This window comes from Balearica regulorum, chromosome 11 (genome assembly GCF_011004875.1).
Source record: "Balearica regulorum gibbericeps isolate bBalReg1 chromosome 11, bBalReg1.pri, whole genome shotgun sequence".
In the NCBI taxonomy this organism is placed as follows: Eukaryota; Metazoa; Chordata; class Aves; order Gruiformes; family Gruidae; genus Balearica; species Balearica regulorum.
In genome coordinates, this window is record NC_046194.1 from 22583643 (window position 1) to 22607364 (window position 23722).

At 45.5% G+C, this 23722-nt stretch overlaps 1 protein-coding gene across 9 annotated transcripts in view; it reads right to left on the reverse strand.

Annotated features, from left to right (window-relative positions):
- Positions 1-23722, reverse strand: part of ARHGEF9 (Cdc42 guanine nucleotide exchange factor 9) — a 213635-nt gene that overhangs the window by 56979 nt on the left and 132934 nt on the right. For all 9 annotated transcript variants that reach the window (XM_075763709.1, XM_075763708.1, XM_075763707.1 and 6 more), the window contains one exon: positions 8403-8582. In XM_075763709.1, coding sequence (XP_075619824.1) covers positions 8403-8582 — 180 coding nt within the window. The remainder of the gene's footprint in view (positions 1-8402; positions 8583-23722) is intronic.

Here is a 23722-nt window from a genome sequence, read left to right on the forward strand (position 1 = left end):
CATATTTAGTTGATTTAGACAATGCTGCAAAGGTTCCTATTTTAGCCCAGTCCACCATCATCTGCAAGTAGGGTGTTCACTATGTTTTAGCCACACGTGTCCAAACCGCTCACCTGCCTGAAATGCTGCAGGTAACAGCTGGGATACCAATAGCGGAAAAAGGGTGCGCTCTTCCCCAGCTTTTCCAATGTGCACTGGATACAAATGCACAGATGCTCCCTCCCACTGCAAATACATTTTTTTTTTTAATAAAAGAAACTTCAAAACTAGTTTTCTCCCAGCTTCACCTCATCTCCCCAGTCTTCCCTGCTTAGGATGGGTGGCTGCCACCTCCGTGAAGCTCCTGTGGGGCTTTCCACAGAGCAGAGACGGGACTTCAGTTCCCTGGCAGCTTGTCAGCTCTGCCGCTCCCTTGGATCTCAAGTCTCTCTAGACTCCTGTCCTGTCCTCAGCCATCAGGGGCTGTGGCTTGGCACAGATGGGAGTTTGGGATATCAGCCTGAATTACTGCAGCCAGCGCCTCTTTTTTTTTTTTTAAGAATAAATAATAACAGCTGTTCAGCAATCATCAACAACCCTACAATAATAAAGCAGCCTTCAGTGCCTTTTTAAACACCTCTGCAATGCAAAAAAGCATGGGCTCTGAGATGATACGGCACTGCGTGGATCTCCCCCACACCATTAAAAAGGTCCTGCATGCCGAACAATGAAGCCTGCCCTGAGAACCATTTCAAACGCTTTGTATTAAGAATTAATTAAAAGAAACTGAGAAAAACTACAGGGAGAAAAAAAATTCAAGTTGTATAATGCTAATCCTAAGTGATGTTTCAGACTGAAAGGCCACCCTACATGTGGAGAACAGGCTTATCGTGAGGCTTACAGTCCTATTTCAAAATTCAACCCTCATTAGGAAGTCATGACCAGCTCCTGCATAACATAACAATTTGCAGAGGCAGATAAAAGTAAAATAGTCAAATCATAAAGCCCCTCTTGCCTAAGGACCCAGTTCTGGGAGCCAGAGAGAGCTGATCATTTCATTGTGCTAGTTAATATTATATGTGATTTATATAGAATCTGTAGAAATGTGATTTATCAATTTGCAGCTATACCCAAATGGCGCATAAAATCACCAAATGGCACTGTTCCAACATTAGCTGACCTGTAATTATTATATATTTAGAGTGCTGAATGCATGCACTGTATATAGAGGACATTTTACTTGAATAGGCGCTGAGGGCTGATAGTCTCATAATAATCAGAAAGCATGATAAAACAAACATTTTACCAGCCATCTGGATTATTAATCTCCTTCCACTGGATATTCACAAGGACAAAACTAGCAGATAATGTGCCATCCTGGATTCTAGCTCACAATTAAATAATGTGGCAGATTAACGATACAGGCAGATCCTTCCAGAGAGCTGTTGCCATTCTACTGAATCTCTGCTCACCAGCAACTTTATGACAAATACCTGTGCGAGTGGCCCAACCTTCACCAAATCTGGTACCAGACAGTGGTATTACAGTGCCATTAGCCCTACAACAACTGCAGGGGAGTGTAGGAGACTCCAATAACCCTACAAAACCAAGCTGCAGCAGGGCCTCAGGACCATTTTACCCACCTTGCCAGGCTGCCCCGCTCAGCAGAGCTGCTCCCTGAGCCGCGGGGTTTGCCCCTTCTCCCTTCTTCCGTGAGCTGGTGGTTAGCTAGCGCTGTGCCCTTATTTTCAGCCACATGCGATGTATTATATGCACGCTCTGTTGGACTCTATACTGGATTAAAAAGATCACTTGCTTACTTGCAATAAAGTAGGGCTCATGGTGCAGAGCTTTGCATAAGTAAAACATCATCAGTCTCTGCGTGTCACTCCAGTGATCTGGGCACAGCCTCCCTCTGCCCTCAGGAGGAAGCACAGACTGTCCTGGGCTCTACAAATGCCCAGGAGCAGATGCTTCTCCCTTCCCTGCCTTCAGAGAGGACCTGGCAGGCGGCAGGAGGCGCAGGGATGCTGCCTGTCCTCCCAGCAGTTGCCTCAGCCAAGCCCAGCATCGCTGCCCTTCGGTGGGCAGGCTGCAGGCATGGGGAAGATATGGGGCTGTGGTTGGGCTGCTGTTCACTGGGAAACACAGACCATCTTCTCCCTGCATCCCATTCCAGGATAGGAATTGGATAGCACATTTGGCAGCAGAAGGAAAGGCAGTTGAAGCAAGTTGGTTTTCCCTGCTGTGGTCCTACCACTATTTTCTCCCACAGCCTGATTTTTTCCTTCTGTAATCTGGCTCCAGCCTCACTGTCCTTCACTTCCCTCCAGTTCACAGGCTCTTTGATACCTTCTCTTTCCCTCCTGTGACTTCCTAGCTTCAGCAAACCCACTTCCAGCTCTTCCTTCCTCTCTAAATCTCTCCATTCCCAACCTCAGAAGTTCCCTTTACCCAAGGTAAGAAACACCTTCTCTCGTTTCTGGAAAAGGAGAAAACAGGGGACTCTATAGAGACAGCTTCAGACTCTATCCATGAAAGATGAACAGAAATGGCTCCAAAGAACTTGCCCTGTGCTTCCTCCCTCTGTTTCCTGCAGTCTAGAGGCACACACTCCCATGGGCTGGCGTTCCACCATGTAGCACGTAGCAAAAGTTGCGTGGACACTGCAATAAATTGGACGTGCTACACTATATCCACCAAAATGCTGTGAGTTAGGGCTCAGCTCCCCCCATTTCCTAAAAACCAAGAGCCCCCGGTGTGTGATACCCTGTGTGACGCACAACAGGGAAGAGCAAAAGCTCCAGCAGCTCATTGCAGAAACCCTGCCAGGCCGAGGAAGCCACTGCTTCCTTCAGGGGAGGGAGCTTTCTTCACAACCAGTTTGGCAGAGGACAGGGAAGGGGCTGTGAAGATTTCTGGCTGGTTTGTCTGATTCAAAGAATGGCCTCAAAACACTGGATTTGCACCTGCGAGCCCAAGTGAACCCATTTGAACCTTTGGGGACCTGACAGATGCTGAGCTGAGTGGCATGAGTTGTCACGTTAATGGCAGCTGCAATTAGTGCAGGCAGCATTTGGATGCTAAAATGCTGCTTGACTTTAAAAAAAAAAAAAAACCAACCACAATTTGTCTGCAGCGCATCCTGTCGCTGTGGAGTGCTGCTCGCGCCGGGTGCGATACCTCTAACCAGAAGCTATTTTTATGCTGGATTTGCCACAGGAGAATAAAATCTCCTTTACAAGGCACTGACTGCAGCAGACATTGCAGCACACACCGTTTTGTTTGTCCAAGAGGTGATTGCTACTTCAGCGATATCCTCTTTTCCCTGGAAAATCTCACCTAGATGCCGCTACGATTGGCGCTAAGGAAAAGCTAACGCAATGACTGCAGCGGATGGAAAAGCAGGCGAGTGACGTGCCGTTGTATCGAGATCCCTACACTTGCAATGAGATTTTAAAGGGGAAAAAAAGCAGGCAGGGCAGCAAGACGTGGCTGGCTCTCAGAACACCACCTGCAATAGAGAGCACAGTCCCAACTCCTACGAACAAAAGTTAAACCCACCTACCCAATGAAGCGTAGGAGCTGCTAGGCACTCCGACAGGACTTGGGTTTAGAGTCTCCTACTGAACAGTGCCTTAAAAGCTTACACCGATTTATCTAGCACTTCTCCTTTAGCAGCAGACAATAAAGTGGGTCAAAGGCAGCTTTTCAGCAGGAAAATCAATCTAAAATTACAACACTTGGGGAAACCTAGGCAATGATGGGAGAGAACAGGGAGTGCTGCTGCACTGATCCACCCCTGCGTTTTCTCCTATGTAAGAGGTACAGACCACAAAGTATTTATACACCATCTTTGCTCAAGCCTTCAGAGAACCATTACCCTTCATTTCTGCACAACTCAACAGTCACAGGGCACTACAAGAAGTTGTAGTAAAACCTCCTCAACCCCAGATTTGCTCTGTAGCTTAGCTTAGTAAATATATGGAAGGGAGAGTCACTGCTGTTGAGGTGAGAAGAAATGTATTCTGGAAACTCAGTCTGCCTCGGTATCCAAGGAGATTAAGGAGAGCTTTATAACAAAATAAATCTCCATCTCTGCCCAGGATGGGTGCATTCTGCCATGTCTCCTCGGAAAAATTTCACAGCACTACACATCCATAAGCTTTCATTCATTTTTTTTATTTCTTTTTCTGTGGAACTATGTCAGCCCAAACACGATACCATTTGATTTCCTGTGTTTGGAGTGTTTGAATCTCACCTGGGCCACTTCGGAGACTTGATGTTGGGCTCTGCAATCAAAAATTTGTTTTGAGACTTACTGTATTTTCTAAAGACCTTAAGGTATGACAATTGATCCATTTGCAGTATTGGACTCTTATTCTGTGCTATAAATTACTCCCTACAAACACTAAGCCTATTTTTTTGAGCAGATGTGGACACTGGATGTGCTGGTATTCAAGAAGACATTTGTACCACATCATGTAAAGACAGCCCAAGGCTATGCCATCCACAAAGGAAAGAAAAGCAACAAGTAGGATCACCACTACAAGTATATATATCCTGTCTATAATTCCTGGTGGTTTTTCCCAATTGTACCTCCCGCCTTCTCAGACCCCTAAAACTTGACAGGACATTCAAGGACATTGTGCAGCTAACCACAAGATTGATGGTTGCACCCTGTGGTTGTCCAGCACGCTCACTCGATTACATGCGCTAAAATACAACATAGATACCTTCACTGTCCTAAACCCAGCTCATTGTTCTGCCTTAAACCTAATTCTGGAGTTCTCATCCGCCTCTCTAATGACTTACAGGTTTTCATAACTTTCTCCCCGAGTGCAGCAGCTTCCTGCAGGAAACCATTCACTATTGCTTACTAGATCCAAATTTTACTTCTCCTATGTTGCGCTTTTTCACTTCCCCAAAGAGCATGACTTTATCATCCAGTTTCTCCTCAAAAGTTCCTGTGCTCCCAAAACTCTATGGCTTTCCTTTCTCCCCCTTTCTTCTAGCCAAATCGCAAGCTACTAAGAGGATAACTGCAGGTGTTATGCATGGAGACAACAATTCCTGTACGTGCAGGCAATTCAAGTGCAGTTTTTGTTTGCAACCCCCCAACTAGGCGTGTAAAAGAGGCCAAGGGAATCAGCAGGTTACTGTTTTCCTCTGCACTTGCAAATGTGTATTTTTCCTGCTATGAGATTTTGTGAGTGCCAAATGCTTTGCCAGAGATTTTCATATGATCTGGCTGGAGAGCAAAAAGCGCCAGACATCTCATTGTAAACTAGGTTTCCAGCCCGATTTTGTGCTCAGAAGTGATCCAAAGGACTTTTAGTGGAATCTGACTTTGCAGTGATCTTCTGCTGCACCTCCTGTTAGTACCTACAAGACACCTGCAGTATAAAAAAATCCTGAAATTCATCCTATTTGGTTTTATACCTGTCTGGTCTGCCCTGTCATCTCTTTCTTGAACTGCTTTTCATCCTCTACTAGGCAACATGTTGTTCCCTTTTCCTCTTGTCCTTGCATAAGAGAAATACACGCATAAAGGAAAGCAATGATTTTGCAAGTAAAACTAGAACCACCCAGGCTAAATCAGGCATTTTTTTGGCATCATCTTAAAAAAGCAGGGCTCAAAGTACAACAGAGAAAAAACCCAGCCTCCTCATTATGAAAGAGTGATCAGCTGAACAAGAAATAGAAGAGGGAAAAAAATGGAGAGAAGAGGGAAGTGAAAAGTGTTCAGGTGAAACGGTCCTGAACAGGACCCTGAAGGAGCATAAACCTGCCGCAATGGTCCTGCAAGCACCGGGGGGGTACAGGCACCCTCGGGAAGGGCCCCAAAGGCTTTGCAGGCATCTGGTTCAAATTACTTACCAAGAAAGACAGAGAGCGAAGGGGGCGGGGGGGAGTAGGCAAGAATAGAAATGAAGAGGCAAGCAGGCGACCTCAGCCAACAGAGGAGAGGAGAACATGCAGCCCAAATGGCAGTTGTTTCCTTAGCACAGGACAACCAGCGAGTGGGCTGCCTCGAGGCAGCACACCGAGAAGTGCTGCGTGGAGACGGCAGCTCTGTTTTGTAAACCCGAGTGGCAAATTTTCCCCTTCAGCCTCCCTTGCAGAGCTGCAGACAAACTGTGCCAGAACTCCGCTTGCATATTTTTTTAAATGCCTGGTACTTATTTTTAAATATTAATTCTCATTCACGGCGGCAAACCCATGCAGCTTCCCTCTTTGGGAGCGCATCATTTGGTCCCAGGGCAGGTGTCTGGTCCCAGCCCGCACTGAACAAGTGTCTCACGGATGGAATAACTGATCTGGCCTCTTGCAGAGCGGACGGAAGGACTGATTTTGCTGGAATAAAGTCAAGCTGTGGGGATGTCACATTAGACAGAATGGGCAAGGAACTTGCCTGGTAAGGCCATCCCAATCCTAAACACCAAGGTTTGTTCCAGGATGTTGTTCAGACATTTGTGTACAACAGTCTGAGATCCACTGATTCCTCTCCTTTGTTTTTCCCAGCTTCTAAAATCATCCTCGCAGCCTTTGAAAAGTGTAGGGAGAGGTGGAAAGCTCAGCCAAGCTGAATGACCCATGGTTTTGGGCCTCAGAGTAAATGGGCTTGTTTATTTAGTTGTTTGGTGTGGGGTTTGTTGGTTTTTTTTAGAAAACAGGGTAGTAGAAAACAAGACTGTTATTAAACCTACCGTGAACAGTATGTTTACAACATCACACAAAAAAGGATATTAAATCTTTTCCCCTGAACCACAAAACAAAACAGCACTGGTCAATGAACTGAAAAGTTAAACTGGCCCAGAGTATTTCAGTCTCCAAATTAAGCAAAAATAATCAGAGATATTTTTCTAATTCAGCCTTTCCAGCCAGCAACACAGATGAGATGTGCTAGCGGCATGGGTGAGAATATTTTCTGCAATAAGATTATCACCTTGATCACATCTGATACAAATCCATTTTCCAAACTCGTTATCTCCACTGGCTGCAGGGTCAGACTCATGGTGCCCTATTCAACAAAATACTAAACACTGTTTGTTATTCTGGGCCAGAATAACAGCATAAACTTTTTCAGGCAGGCAGCCCAGGCTCCAGTTCCAGTCACTGATCTCTCAACTCTTAGCACTGGCCAGACCTAGGAGAGACAAAAGAGCTGCATCATGAGTATCACAGGGGAAAGAAAAATTGTGGCCTGGGGAGGCAAAAGCAAGCAAAGGTCTGGGTTCCATCGTCAGCGGTCACTGTGCATCACCGGGTCATATATTTTAACCCAATTTTCCTAATCCATATGGCTCTTTCCCAGGTGAAGTGATGTAATCAAACAGGGATGCTGATGGTGCAGGGTTGCCCAAAAAAGGCTCAGAGGGAGGGTAAGACAGGCAGAGAACCAAAGCAAACATGGCATTCTCCTTGGGATGCAGCATGGTCTTCAGCGTGCGTTCCAGAGAGCACAGCCTTCCCCTCGACTGCCACGGAGCTTGTCAAATTGCCTGGGAGGCTCAGAGGAAAGAGTCATCTTTCACACAATTTAACAAGGCAAAAGAAATCTTCATTTTTTGAACCATATCCCCTAAGCTTCTAAAGGAATTAAATCTCTGATCCCGCCTATCGAACCCTGCACAGAAGGGAGAGGAGAAGGAAGCACACAAGGTCAAAGCCGACGTCTTGAGTCCCCGAGAAAGGCTTGAGAGCGCCCAAATAATGTGGCAGGAGCTGATGATAGCAAAAAGGGCATCTTCTGGTCCCTTTGCTTTCTTAACACATACTGAGCAAAAAAAATTAAGTGCTTAAATCCTTCTTATTTGTGAAAGGCCAGATTGCCACTGGAGGTGGCTGGGTACCGAAAAACCTGCTTCAGCAGAAAAATAGAGACAAGCAAAATGGTTCCTTGTCCTCTTAAAAAAAAATAACCAGAGCTGGTCACAGACTAATTAGTGAAGTAATTTTACATCCAAAACTGCTGAAGAGTCAAAACGCAGCACTGCTTTTAGAAAGGGGAGGGCTGACACACTCCCTGTGCAACACACTGACCAGAAAGCTCTCGCTTGTAGCCAGTGTGAACTTTTAGGCCCCACCAAATCATCTACTCATAGCCCGCAAAATACTTAGCTGGTTTTCCAAAGAACTACTTCAGGAGAGAGGATACAACATGTTGAGACACACAGCAAAGGCCACTCCATATCCCAAGAGCACAAAAAGCAGAGTCAATAGCTATATTCCAGCTGCCCTCTACCCCACTCTCATTTCTTTTGAAACCTTCTTTACTCCTCATTTTTCGGACAGAAAACAGCCACACCAGAAATAAGCATCAATGGTAAGACACACAGTAAGCACTTCAGTTCATTGACCATTCTGAGCAGCATTGGCAGTGATTCACTGTAGCGGTAAAAAAGAAGAAAGTCACTCACCCTCACGAAGCTGGCGGGAAACCATCCTTCTTCATCATCGATCTGACCCCACCACCAGTCCTTGTTGGAAGCATCCAGGACCTTGATAACGTCTCCTGCTTTAAACGCCAACTCCCGGTTGGCCATGGTGACGTGATCCCATACTGCCTCAGCACTTACAATAGAACCACCACTGATCAGCTTTGAAAACAGAAAACCAGCAGTCAATAAAAGCTCAGTTCCCCAATGCAAGCACATGCACAGCAGCAGCACAGAAAAAAGCGCTCAGCCAAAGTAAACCGATTTTCCTCCATTCCAATCCATAACGATTTCACCCTCACGCGATCTCATCTAGTGTCTGTGACCGCTTCTGCAGACCGCCGTCCTGCTCCTAACCATGCCACGCAAGCGAGCATCGCGTGTGGGTGTTCAGCACCTCTCAGGTCTGAGGCATGGGAAAAGCAACACCTCCCCTGCCACCGCCAGCCCGTATTTATGAGCATGCACATCTATCAAGGTACATGGCTTTAGGGTACAATTTGGTTAGCGTAATGTATAGCTGGGAGTTCCCCAAAACGGCAAAACCAAGCGATGGTGTCCTGCAAAGGAATTTGCATTTCAGAGCAAGTTTGCTCGGTTAAAGTATCAAATGTCAGCTCGAGGCTCAGAAGGCTTTCCATGCAAATCCAAGCAAAGTTTGCAAACACATTTAGAAGAACACTTTTTTTTTTTAAAACGGAGAGTTCAGCGTTTGTTTGGTGCTGGTGATGTACTGACCCCTTGCTTTTGAAATCTTCAAGCTACACAGCAGATAAAAAGGCACCATGGCCCCTGCTGACCTGTTTCAGACTCTCCTGGAGTACAGCCCAGCTCCACAGCACGTTCAAACCTCGCTCTGCCCACAAGAAACCTGCCGGTGCTGGCTGCCGTGACAGCCTTCAGGGTGCAGATACCTGCCCACTGGAAACTGGACTGAGGCCAGACTCGTGTCCGACAGGACCGACCACCGTCTCTCCACACGGTTGCCTTCGAGCTAGACCAGCACCACGGCAAGGACCTACCCGGTCCCCATTTTCATTGCGAGTCACCTAGTTTTATATATATAAAACTCCTGCTCGATGCTTGCGGGAAGGACTCATCTGAACACTGATGCTTGGGCATCCCAAAGACAAATCATCCATCCATGCCTGGGACACCCGCTGCTCCTCAGAATGATAGTCATGTATTTCTTAACAGAATAATAAATTGTGTTTATGTTTCGTCCACTGCAGGAGTTCTGCACTGAACAGTAAGACTGCCCTAGCAAATATAGACTTTACCCATATGCTTATTAGCTTGTCAGAGCCATCCTGAACCTTGTTCATTAATTCTGCTGTCTGAGACGCACTGAATATGCACTTGGGCTCGCCTCCAAATCACAATTTCAGCTCACAAAGCAAGAGCTCAGCGCTGCAAACCATTACAGACCTTCCACATGGCAAGACTTTAACAGCCACAGATATCCTTTCAATTTAGGCAAGCAATACAAAGCATAAAGACAATAACCCGTCGCAGCGGTTACGTAAGCGCAGAAGCACTGGGAATGGTTGGAGTGCTCTTAACGACTCTTTTATAAGTTTGGCTTACCAAAATGCCTGCTAATAACTACCTGCACAGTAAGAACTTGCAGTAAAGCTTCTAGCACTGCTGCAGGGTTCTCAGCATAAACATACAAGAGCATTCAAGTCCCCCCAGGCAATTCAGTCAACAGATTAAAGGACCCAGCTTATCGTTTTCCTTGAACTGACTTTCCTTTAAGAAATCAAGCTACTTAGGTTTGTAACAAATACAGTTGCAGTTTCAGCTCATCGATTATGAGAGCCAGTTGTACATAAAGCAGCAAGATCTAAGAAAGCCTAACTCGACACTTCGTGCCTTTCATCCTCAAAGCCAAGATGTATCTAGTCAGCGGACCTCTTGTTCCTGTAGTAAAGTAAAACAATGTTCTTCCTACTTCCATTTTGACAAATTGTCCTGTCTAATCCAAAATCACCTGTAAAAGAAACACGGCTTCTTTGTATATCATATAGGGGATTTCTACACACGAGCCTCACCAGATCACTTGACAGCAGACAGAAAACAAAGGTCTGGGTTAATAACAAGCGCTCACTGAAGAGTCAAGTGGTGCACCTCATCGATGTGCTGAACCTACCGCAGAGGGTATCTACTGTATTAACGTGGATTTATCTCATGTTTGGGCTTTTGATACAGAGCTACAAGGAGCTGGGCACCAGAGCATCCCATCCAAACTAGCGGCGGCTGAAGCCAGATGGTGTAGGACCGTCGGTTCGCCCCAGCTCTGCACCCTCACTTAGCAAAGTAGGGTAGCTACATCTGGAAAAATAACAGTTGTAAAGAATTATTTCTGTTTCCAGTGCAACAAGTGAATGCTCAGCCCAGGCAGTGGCCTGTTTCAGTCCTTCCTCACAACACCTCACATCACTCTAAATCAAGGTTTCTAGATGCTTTCATAAATATGAATCAGTTTAAACCACAAAGAACCCCAAGACAGATCTGGAAGAAATGCAGACTTCACAGCTGAAGAAAAACCCCCTTAATATATTCAAGACCAGTTAACAGTCATCTGTTATTCTGCCAGCACGGAGCTCTCCTCCTTCACTAGTGTTTCCCTTTTGCTGTATTTAGGGACACTGTCCAGGCACTGTCCCTCCTCGCCCCAGCCCGAGGTTTCCCAGGTTAAGCAAGCTCCGCTCTTTCAGCCTTGTCTTGGCAGACGGCTCTTCCTTCCCCTGAGCATTTCACCAGCCCTTCTAGGCATCTAGATATTTTGCCTGCATCCTTCTTAAACACAGATGACCAGAACTGTAAATACTATTCCCAAAGAGACCTTACCAGAGATTTGTGAAACAGCATGAAATATTTATTACAGTGTCACAGAAGTCTTGCAGTAATCCATAACATCTCCCCCTTGTCCCCATGGCTACCTCCCACCAGTGGCTTGTTGCAATCTTCGATTTAGCTGATCTAAATAAACGAGGTAGAGTACATTCTTTGTCTAGAAAATCAGTTTTCTTGTCACAAAATAAATCAGGTTGGCCTGACACTCGTTCCTTTTGTTAATGCCAGTGGGTATTTTAGTCCATTTTTCACTGATGATGAACCAGGAACGGAGCTATTACGCAGAAGCCGTGTTTCTGTTTTTTCTGCTTCAGCTGACATAGACTTTGCTGTCACTTCACACACAGGCAGTTCTGGGCACCAACTGTCACAGAAACGTCACTGAAACCAAACTTCAGAGGGATTGTGTTTTAGAGCCTCCTAGCCTACTTTGCAAAAGTGCATTTCCGAGCCTGAGGCGCAAAAATCCCAGCGCCAAGGAGCAGGGCTTGGCCAGCGGCAAGGGCTGCCAGGGACTTGCAGAGGGCCAGAAAAGCAGAGGGGTGCTTGGCCTTTTTCTGCTGTTAACACAGAGATCTGGAAGATGCTTTCAGTGGATGTCAGGAGCTGAGGTGGCTTTGCGAGGTATTTCTTGATACTCAAGGAGAAAGGCTGTAAGTTCTCAGTTTTCACTGTCCAGTGCCAGCAGACAGAAGAAAGGCCCCTTTAGCTGGTCCTTTCCAGCCCCTGGTCCATCTTGTTAGCCCAAGAAAGGGATCCACATGCCAGGAAGCCTGTAAGCAAGCCTTAGCCTTCCAAAATACAAATACACTTCAGCCTGTGAAAAAAGGATGGCAGCAGGATGGCAGAATTTGAGTTCCGGCCATCGCACGTGCTGGGCCCATTGAGAGAACAACAGAGCCTAAAATTAAAAGATCCAGTTAAATTTATTTTGCAAGACATCTTGCTGCATCTGTAGAGCCATCTGACTCTTTCAGGGCAAGGTTACAGAGACAGAACCTGACATCTGCAGCAGCAAGAGATGATGAACTAGAGAAAGGTCAAGATAAAATATTTTCTGAGAAAATTCAACATAGGAGCTCTTCACTCTGGAAAGTTCACGTCTCTTGGTTTCAAATCTGCGTCTTAGCACTGTGGTCAGACATACTCAGCCAAAGACCTTGAAAGGGACTTATCTCCTGCAATTTTAGATGTCTACCACACAGCATCTGAGAGTCATCTGGACTCCTTTATAATCAGTGAAGAGAAAGAGACACATCTGGAGTGTGATTCATCTCGGCTATTTCAATTGTCTACCTTCAAGTGAGGTGAATCATGCCCTAGAAATTACTATTTCTCTGTGTTTAATTGGGTGATGCAGAAGTTTACATTTCCAACTTCTTATGTTCTATCCTATCTACCATTTGGCCATCACTAGAAAGGGGTAACAAAGAACTGGATTTAACAATAATAATCACAGTAGGAACAGTCAAATGTGAAATCACGCTCCCCCAGACACAGCATTTTCTCAGTATACGAAGGCTGTCATAAATAAAATCATGTTCTCCATGCCCATCAGAAGAATTCGCAAAATCTCAGCCTTGTAAATTTACAATAATGAGGACTTAGATATTTGGGAAAAGTGTCCTACTCATGAGAAGAGGGATGCAGCAAGAAGAAATGCAATAGGTGATAACGTACATTTGGTTTTGACATACCCTGCATACTGCTTGTCCTCAAGGTGGAAGTCTGAGTTCCCGTTAAAATCAATTATTCTTGTCAGTTCATTGTTCAAACTAAAGAGCCCAAAGAGAAGAGTTCCTCGATGCTTTTACCATGTAACATCAGTGCAGGAGAAATGCCCAAGAGCATTTCTTAACAATAGACCTGAGAATAATTTTTACTGTTTTACGAGAGACATCAGAGCACTGCCAACCACCTTCTGTCTGGGGTGAACAACAAAAAACTTTCTCAGTGTGCAGAAGACGTGATTAACCCCCGGGATGTTGGACATGGTCTAGGGACTGGAGTCACTGTTCATCTTGGGTCCTTCTTCACCTCCTAGCAAACACCTGGTCATGGCCAAAGATAAGTACCAGGCTAGACAGATGAGGGGCCACTTCTGTGTCCCAGCACCACAAAAAAATTTACTTAATGAGGAAAAGAAAAAGGGAATGAAGACAATGCTCTAATTATAGGCACAGCTGACACATTTCTGGAACACACACTAAGAACAAGAGCATGGGGTATTACCACTGTATCGCCAGGATCCCATCAGCCTTTCCAGGGATTTTCACTACAGGTTTCCAAAGCACTCTGTAAGCCTCTAATAATTCAGTCACAACCCCTTGCTCTAAAGATACGTATTTGAGAAACTCTAACCCCCATGTACAACAGGTAAACACTTTCACAAGAGCAAGTGAAGTCAATTGAAAGGAATTAGATCATTCCTACTTATGGGTTTAAGCTGGAGGAGGGTCGATTTAGATTAGATGTTAGAAAGAAATTCTTTCCTGTTAGAGTGGTGAGGCCCTGGCACAGGTTGCCCAGAGAGGTTGTGGATGCCCCATCCCTGGAAGTGTTTAAGACCAGGTTGGATGAGGCTTTGGGCACCGTGGCCTAGTGGAGGGTGTCCCTGCCCACAGCAGGGGGGTTCGAACTAGATGATCTTTAAGGTCCCTTCCAACCCAAACCATTCTATGATTCTATGATTCTACGATTAAGTTCCACGTGGATTTTCCTTTCTCTTCTAGCCTGGTGCTATTTCCAGGATGGAACATGGCCACTGGAAATAGTGAATTACATTAGAGGTACTGCCAAAATAAAATGACAACAACAACAAACAGTAAAAAAGGGTTTCAGATGACTCTGCAAGTCACGACCGCCAGGATGCAGTGCCATCGGCCCGTGCCAGCTGAGAGCTCCTGACCCTGGCACACCACAGCATGCCACAGCAGTGACACTGAAGGCTGTACCGCACGCAGCAAACACACTGTGGTACATCGTTGCAAAACCTCTGCGGAGCTCACCTAGCTGTGATCATCCTCACTAGTGTGGGGAAAGCTCAGAAATGCCCATCTGGCAAATGATCCCAACTGTCTCCTGCTTCCCTTGTGCTTTCCAAAGGTCTCAGCCAAAGGGGAGGGATTGTCCCTAACGCCATGGGGGCGGCTTCCAAGGAATAAGAGAGGAGCTTGAAAGTGGTAGTTCAACTCTGGAATTTACAATTATATTTTTTTCTGGCTTTGCGGAACTGCTATCAAGACAAAATAACTCCCCCTGCCAAAGTAAGCAGGAAAACAAAAATAGAAGGAATAACAGAACAACACCCTGTGACATGACAGGGTGGAATCACTCTGCCTAACCCCATTACTACAGCAAGTCTGGAGCAAACTCGTACGACCCAAAGGAGAGGAGGGGAAGGGGAATGCCGTGCAACACCCTCCTGCAGCAGCCGGTCCCACACACCTTTCACTCCCTATCTCACGGTCTGTATCTATAGCACATCCTGATCAAAAAAGCTCAGGATCTCCGCTGCGGATGTTTTTCTAAAGTACACTTCAGAAAGTGACCTCTAAACCAAGGTTTACAACTTCTTCCAGGCTACTGCAGGGTTTAAATCTGCCAGCCATGAACCGGCTGTGTCAATGCAAAGGGACTTTGCTCCAGGTCTACAAGATGGGGCAGCTTGGAAGAAGAGTTTGGGGAATGGGTGAGCCTCTGCCTCTGATCCATCTGGTGCATTTTCCCTGACTTCGCTCACTTCCAAAGGCACGACGCACAGTTGGAGGCCAACATCTGCTCCTTCTCAGCAGCTGCCCACAGTGAGGCAGCCGAGTATGAAACATGTTTTAGTAAAATCAGCCACTATTGCAAAACTCTGCTAAGTATTCCCAACTAATCAACACTTACTGGCTTCTTATGGGCCAACTTGAAAAAGAAATCAGGGACTTACTGGTCCCTGGAGACTGAAATGGGTACAAAATAGCAGGAATCTTTTTGAGGGGAGATTCCATTTGAGGCTAGGCCACACATATCACTATTATCTCTTCCAGTGATAATCACTGTTAGCTCATGAGATTCTGCACTGCGTTTCCAGCACAGAGTTTCTTGCTAGTCCAAAATTCACTTAATGAAGAGCCACCCTCTCAAAAAATGCCAAAGAAATCTACCACAGATCACCATCTCCTTAGAATATTCTTAGTACCTATGAAGTTTCTAGGACCATGGCTTCTGGGTAACATGAATAATCTTAAGGCAGGGATACATTTCTCCATTGGATCTTTTATTAATGTATCAATAGAGTTATAATAGTGTAAAAAAAAAAAAAGCTCTGAGTAGTTCCCTTTCAAATCAGCATTACATAAACTATGCACTCCTCCACAGGAGCAGGACGGCAGGAATGGGGAGCAAGCTGTGAAGGGGAGAGGGGAGCTGGAGAAATGTGGTGAGACTATGCCATTTCTTCAAATTGTTTTGTACAGACATGCCCTTTATTCAGACAACATAAAAGCACTGTAAAATAACAACAGCATTTCCCATTGTATTCAACAGGCCCTTCCATAACAGCAGCAGCCAAAACATCTTCAAACAAGAATATACAGAGAGCTGGCATTCAGAGTAAAGAAATCAATGCTCACAGTAACCCCAGCAGAACAGGAGACACAAACGATCTGCAAACCTCCAGCCAAATGAGAACACCACTTTGCTTCCCGTGTTCCCAGAAGAAAGGCGCCTCACGCTGCTTTACCCTCTTGTGTTTTAATTGCATTGCTCCCTCACGAGCAGTAACGCTTACAACACAGATTGATAGGGCTGTTAATCACAGGGCCATTTATTGCAATAGCGATGCCGTCATCTTAAAGATTTCCCAAGGAGGGCATTCATAGCTCTGCTGAGATCCGCTCATGGAGGGGGAGACCACGTATCCGGTATGAGCACGGGAGCGGTTTGATGGGGTGCTCACCTGAGCCGCGCAGACAACAGAAGCTGCAGCCCATGTTTCGGTCCAACATTTCGCTGGTTTTCACAACTAGGATAGGTTTGATCAGTTGGCGGAGCAGACAAAAAGGAAGCGTACAAGAAAACGTCACCCCACCCCATCGTGTACTTTTGCTCTTGTATAATCTCCAATAGTCCCTTTGATTGTGTATTTATTTTTAAACCTCTCATCAGAAATTATACAAACTGAATAATGCCAAATCATAGTGAATTCGCTGCATGGCTCATTCACAAAACAAATGGGAGGGCATTTCCACTTGATTTGCTTATTCTCTGAAGAGGTGCAATCACACAAAGGTTAAGCACAAGGCAAAGAATTTCCCTTTCTGCTTTCAAGCCCTTTGATGAATTTGACTAATGGCTGGATTTCAGCTGAAAGAGGCTGATTGGAGTGAGAGCGCCTCTGATATCCCCATATTCTGGAAAGACTGTCATACTTGGTTGGAAGCTTTATATATATATATATATATTTAAAGGTAAAGAATCAGTACAGACTTAAAGGTTCATTAGGACTCGGTTATTATATTTTTCATTGATTTAAACTTTCTTGAAAAGATATCACCTGGCACACGTGAAATCACCTGGCCTCATACAGGGTACAGCAGTAGACTCCAGGGTATGGTATTCATCTCATTCTCCACCTTATTATGGTTATTGTCCGTGTCATTCCTATTAATAATGATAGCTGCAGCAGAGAGCTGCGTATGGTAACTGGAGAGCTGAGAGTGCCTATAAAACCGAGGCAGCAATGAGGAAAAGGACTAGTAACAAGACAGAGTTACCCCAATAAAGCACTGCCCATGCGGTTTTTAATTGGCTCTGGAGCACTGGCGAGCCCTCCGCTTTGATGGTGCATATGTCACCATAATTGCTTTCCAATCCTTTTTGCGTACAGCACACATTAAGCCTCCCCTTGCCCGACGACATATCTTTCATGTACAGTAATTACAAATAACCACTAACCATAATCTTTTAACTCAGATAAATTATGAGATCGGTTCTGGGACTCAAAGTTTAAACTGCTCCGGGGAAAACAGCACCTTTTGTCAAACAGAGCCGGAGCAGCTCACAGCGCCTTACTGACTCAGGGCCAACACAGGCTGTCAGCATGAATCCTCATTTCAGCACACGGAAAACAAACGTCGAAATACTCCTCGAGGTCTGAACCTAAAATACCTGTGCAAATCCCAGTCTTGTGACCGCAGAAGGGACTCCTCACATTCCTAAACAAAGGCTGTAACTGCCTCAAAGTCCCAGAGTTGTACTGGACTTCTTTCCTGTGACCAGAGGGCCAAAGCTGTGCTTTGATTTATGCCCAGTTTAATCTTACTGGGCTGAGACTACAATATTCAGTAATGGGGGGGGAAGCAGTCAGGATTACCAAGCAACGTTTCCAGCGTTAATAAAGCATCAGCCCAGCCCGCTGCGACAGCAAACATTGTGCCAGATTACATCGAAGCATTGTGTACAGACCACTGCAGGACTCGGGAAAAGATTGATATAGTTATCTCTCAATTACCCAAGGTGCAGAATAACACAGATAAGCAAAACGGATATTACAAAATATATAAAAATTAGGCTCTAGGAATGTACAGCAAGGGGCAAGAGGCTGCTGTGGAGCACTGAGCCCTGAGCTAAGAGACCCAGCGAGGAGGTACAAGCACAGAGCGCTCAGCTGCACGGACATATACTGAGCATCCCTATGCCCGTGGTGTAGCTAATCCGCAACCTCAAAACCCATTCATGGACAACCAAGACTTGGCTGGAAATGCCAGGAATGCCAAATCTAGGCTCATTTTACCCAAGAAGCCTATCCTTACTGAAACTAGAAAGCAAAAGACTTCTCTCCCACGGAGCAGACTGGCTAACTGTAGGGAAACTGAGTGCACCTGAGCAACTGAATAGTTTTTGCAGGGAGGGAAGATAAAATTGTAATTGCTCTGAGGAAAGCAAGAGCACTTGATGCTTTAGAGATTATTTATTTTAAAACGTATATCACCTGTTACTCTGGGACATGGGAGTTTCCAAAGCAAAAAGGAATTAAGGACCAAATTACACAAATTACTCCCAGTGGATTGTATTATTCAACACAACACAGCTACTCACAAAGGCAACAGCACACAGATCTGCTCGTCCCAGATGAGGGGTCTACCCCTGAAGCTGCAGGAGAACTGCCATCAGCCACCACAAAGCTGATGCTGCGCAGCTAAGCCATCCCAGCTCTGCTTGGCAGGGGACAGTGGCACACAGACACAGCTGCACACGCACATACACCAGGGACTTCGACTGGAGCAACTTCACTTATCTACATCAGGCATTCATAGTGCAAGGAATAAAGTGACAGGACCAGAACTAATGAAAGTGTAAGCAGATACTTTGTCCCATAAAAGCTGACACAGTTGGCCAGGGTCTAAAATCATGAAAGGAAATTAATTCAAATGTAGGGCTGTTAATACAAAACAGAAACATTATTCCTGGATGACCAAGTACAAGGAACAAGCAGCAAGAGCCCCTTTGTGGTATCAGTCACTGCAATGTGTTTTAAAATACCTTTTAAAAATGAAGCAGGTGCCTGGATTATGTTATGTTAGACCATAACGTATTAAAACACATCTTCAGTAGTAGACTTAATAATGCATAATTCCCATACATTGGTAGTGTAATATGATGACAAAATGATAACATTTTAAAAAAAGAGAGAGATTTTTAGTAAGTGATGAGAGCTTGGACCTTAAAAAGTTGTGACGAATCAGTGCCCAGACTGGATTAAGTCCAGATGAATGCATTACACTGATCACACTCACCGCTCGGGCTCCTTGTTTGCTGTTCTGATTTCTTGTTTTCCTAGTGTACATCACTGAAGCTCACATCTAATACAGCCAAGGAGCAGCTTGTTGGCAGATGAGCACAAAGAGGGGAATGCCATCTACGAATGGTTTTGCAGACCTGAGCTTACAGAAAAGTTTAATTAAATGCAAGCTCAAAGTGAGCAATGGCTGGAGAAACAACAAATGACACCCAGAAATGACTCCTGGCTTCGGGTGATTTTGCAGGGGCAGTGACAGCCCCAGCTCAGCCAGCTGGTGCCAGCCAAGCCAGTGGAAAGCAGAGCCTGTCCAGCTGCTCTTGTGCAAACCAGGAGCCATCCAGTGAAAATCCCATTGCTTCTGTCTCAGGCAGCCAGAGGAAAAACCAGGATGAGCACCCAGAGTAAGAAATGGCCAGACAAACCCTCTGGCCCCGAAATGATCATCTTCAAGAGACTTATTGCAGCAAAAATGCAAGTCTCCCTCACATCTTTCAGTACAACAGCACCTGGACCAAAAAGCAGTGAGAGGCATCCTGAGCTCAAAGGAAACACCCAGGCAACCAGCCGCTGCTAGCCACCACCCCACGCGTGCAATCAATAACACAACACAACAAACGCAGCAAGACAGAGCTCGAGTCGTTATAGCAACCACATCTTGCATTTACATCTCACCTTTCATCCGTGTCAACTCCCGAGAGGGCAAACAGGCAGGACTTAAATGTAAGCGATGTAAAGCAACTTCTCCCCTTGAGACGCTTGTTGAGCCAAACCTGAGGTGTCCTCCTGCTCTCCAAGCCCCGAGCTCGCAGCCCAGAGTCCGCACAGCGCCCTGGCTCAGCCTTGCCTTCACAGGCCGAGAATCTCCTGCTCTACGCACTGCATCGCTCCCAGATTTTGAAAGCATTTAACATACTTGGTGCAAGCCCTGCCGTGACCGCTGCTGTTGGGAAGGTACCACATGGGGCGATGGAAGGAAGAGTGTCGCAGCGGGGTGCATATCACAGCACCCACCTTTGCTCCCTTGGTTTCAACTGAGAGATACCGGGTATCTGGCCGGATATTCTTATTCCCATCTAATTGACTTTGCATTACCATAGTTTTTTTCTTACTAAAAGCTCAACGGACAATCCTGAATGTAAAAGGCTGTCTCATCAGTAAGGTAATAAATTGATGCTAGTTAAACACGCATAACTCTCTTGCTGATTGTCATCAGACCCTGTAAGCCTATTACACGGATTGGCCAGATCAGTAAAGGGATATGCAGCCTTCCACCTCTAAGCTGCTTTTCTCAATTCAGGTTAGGAATGAATGAAAGTCACTGTCTGATGGCTTCTCAGATTGTAAGGAAAATTGCCACAGCCAAAATGTCCTCTTCAGCAGAGTAATTCAAAGCAGACACTTGCCACAACCCTCTCCCTCAACTGGTCTGCAGCTTGGATCTACACTTCCCAGCCTCTAATTAAAACAGAGCAGAAAGCCCCTAATATCAGGTCTTTTTCCAAGTCATCAACAGCCGTTCTGCAACACGAGCTATCACCACAGCCTCCTGGGCTGCTCAGGGAGACAGCAGCTATCTCCGTGGCACAGCGAGAGCAGCCGCGAGCATCAGTGTGCTCCTGCGCTCCCTCACCGCCCACCTCCCATCCCCGCAGCCGCCTTGCAGCCACGCCAGCCCAAAGCTCCCCGCGCTGAGCCCAAACCCGTGTGCAGGTCAGAGGCTTGGCAGGAGCTACGAAAGCCCCGGAGCAGGTAACACCAGCTTTGCCCAAGCACCTGTTAGGAGTGAGCCTAGCCACTGCATTGTAATTTCTTATTTTAGTTTGTGCCAAATGCTGCTGCCAAAGCACAGTGGAGAGCAAGGCACGATGTGCGGTTGGCTCCACCATGCCAAACCAGTGTCAGCTCTCCGTTGTATAACTGGCCCCGTCCCCTCTCCAGGTCACGCTGCACAAGACACGTGCAAGTCCCGTCCCTCTCTGTTCCACCTGTCCTACCCATGAAAGGCCACGTTTGCTGTCTAGTGTAACAAAATTATCACCTGGATGGTGCTGAAGAAAACGGTTATGTACCAAGATAATTCTATTCAAAGTCTAGAGGGCAAAGTTGTCACAGATGAAATATCATTGTCTGTTATCTGTTGGCAAACGCAGTACATAATGGCAGCCACTCAACTTAATGGCTTACATTCCAGCTCCTTCAAATGAGCCCATCACCGCTGTATGTAATCACAGTATATATTTAAAAGTATAATTTCCATCCAAAAAGACCATAGCTGGAGCTATATGACTCATACAGTTCCCTGTGCATCAGAAAGCATGTCATGAAGACTGGGAATTTGTGAGCCAGTTACCATCTGTGTACAAATGAGGCCGTGGACACGATTCTTCAAACCAGTCGATGGCAAACTCCCTCTGACATAAATGGTAGTTCTGAGGCTGCGGAGTCCCGAAAGCCAGGCCCTTTGCCTCTGCACCCCAGAGAACAGAAACGTTCTCTGAAGCTGTGTGTGAAGTAAAGGCATACAAATATTAAAGAGAAATGCAATGGAATTAAAAGGCATCTCTCCCTATATACCTATTCCAGCACTTCATAGCTGAATAGTTAGTTATAGTTGCAAACTCGGTTTCATTTCTGCCATAACAAAATTATCTGCACAGTATAATTAGCGCGTTCATGTTAAAATGGGTCCAAATGCATGGAAAGAGGCATCCAAATGTGATTTGTTTTTTCAAGACAACATGATGTTTTCCCTGGCTAATAGATCCGATTCATTAAGGAACAACAAGACTCAAGCAAACTATTTGCAGCAAGCGTTTGCTGATTTCAGCAGCCTTTCCTCGTTGGTGAATTATCCATGAATGGACTGGTTTTCACATTATTATTTTTTACCTGCTATGATTTGACAACCTTTTTTAGTCTAACTTGGCTACGCATTCCTTATAACCTATCTATCCCGTAACTACTGCTCAAAATCATGATTATTCCTGATTTCCTTAATGGATCAATTAAGTCACCTGGCACTCTTCTGATCCCGGACTGGATGACTATCACATTCACACACAATTTTCAAGATAGCTGGATTGAACATTCATGTGAGCAGATATTTGCACTAGGATTTGCAACGCTATCTTAAGGCAAACATCTGAGTTGTCTGAAGGGGTTTTGAATGAATAATTTTCCGCATTATTCACCTACCTCTAGAAACAACGCTCCATCTGTTCATGGAACAGTTCCTATTTCTTACTTAGGTAAAATGAAGGTCACGCAAGTGAAAGAAATATTTGCACATCCCCAACACCCTGCAACCCTACGCATCCACACAAATGCATGAGTACCTGGTCAAGGTCATTATCCAGTCAAAGAAAGAAATACAGCTGTCAGGTTAAGGGGAGCGCGTAATAACCGAGCGCATCATTGCTGCGACAAGCACCCCAGGACACGGGCTGGAGTCAGAACATGTCCTTTGCAATTAATCATTAATCAGGACGTGTTACGACAAAGAAGTCAAACGGCAACTCTAAAGGTGAACCAAAACATTACTTTTAAAACACCTATGCTAAAAAAAAAAAAATTAAGAAAGTCAACTCTCAAATCAGAAGGGAAAGGCAAATGGAGTGTATATAAAATCCTACCAGCCTCTGGGTGGAAAACATCCAGCTCATACTGGGACATGATTCACCCCAGAAGAACTGGCAGCAGTACAGCTCATGTGAAGCTAATCGCCAGCTCTGTGGGCTTTGCTGGTAGGGAAGATCTTTCCTTCGCTGGCCTGTCCTGTTTCATTGACCTACAGAGAACTGGAGCGAGCCCTGCTTGCTCCGTATGAAAATAACAGGGCACTGCTTGTGCCGGTGCTCCCTGGCTCCCCGCACAGAGCTTCTGTTTGGGTCAGACTATCCCCTGTGTGCTTGGGATAACCATTAGAAACACAGTCATTTATAGCAGCCAGCTACCCCTCAACCCCCGTGCTGAGCACTTACAGTCATGGTTAGTATCTGAAGGAGCATGTTAAATGCGAGTCCTGCTCCGGCTTCAGAGTTCAGAAATGGTATGCAAGACCACGGGAGGATCACGGATACCTAGGCTCATACTTTGATGAAAAGCAACTTCTCAGTGCAGATCTTCAGAGCAATCAAACTTATTTCCCCGTAATACTGTTCTGCCTAATTCTGCGTTGAGCACAGCCAGTTTCATTTGTACTGAAAGGCTCTGTCCTTACTCAAGTGAATAGTGACACCAAAGTCAATGGGAACATCTGCAACTCTACATTCATCAAATACATCAGGGTCTTGCTTCAAGGAGTATATAACCCTAGCGTCTGATGTGTCAGCCCATTTCAATGCTGCTTTCAATTTTTAGAGGAAAATTTTTACGGCAAAACTAGTGTAAAATATGAATGACAGGGCAAGGAGGTTGCTACACACAGGTACACACAGATTTGAGGGTGCACAATGACAGCCCAACTTGGATTTGGATTGAAACTTGCCCAAATGCAGCTGTGGTTGGGCTTGTTAGAGTCCAATGAATTCTCGTTCAAGGATCTGCTCAGGCTCAGCTTCAGCTATGCTATTTATTATTTGCCTGGTATCAATCTACACAATTACATCCAGTATATAATTATTATTGATTTCAGAAATAGGTTTTCCTGACTCGG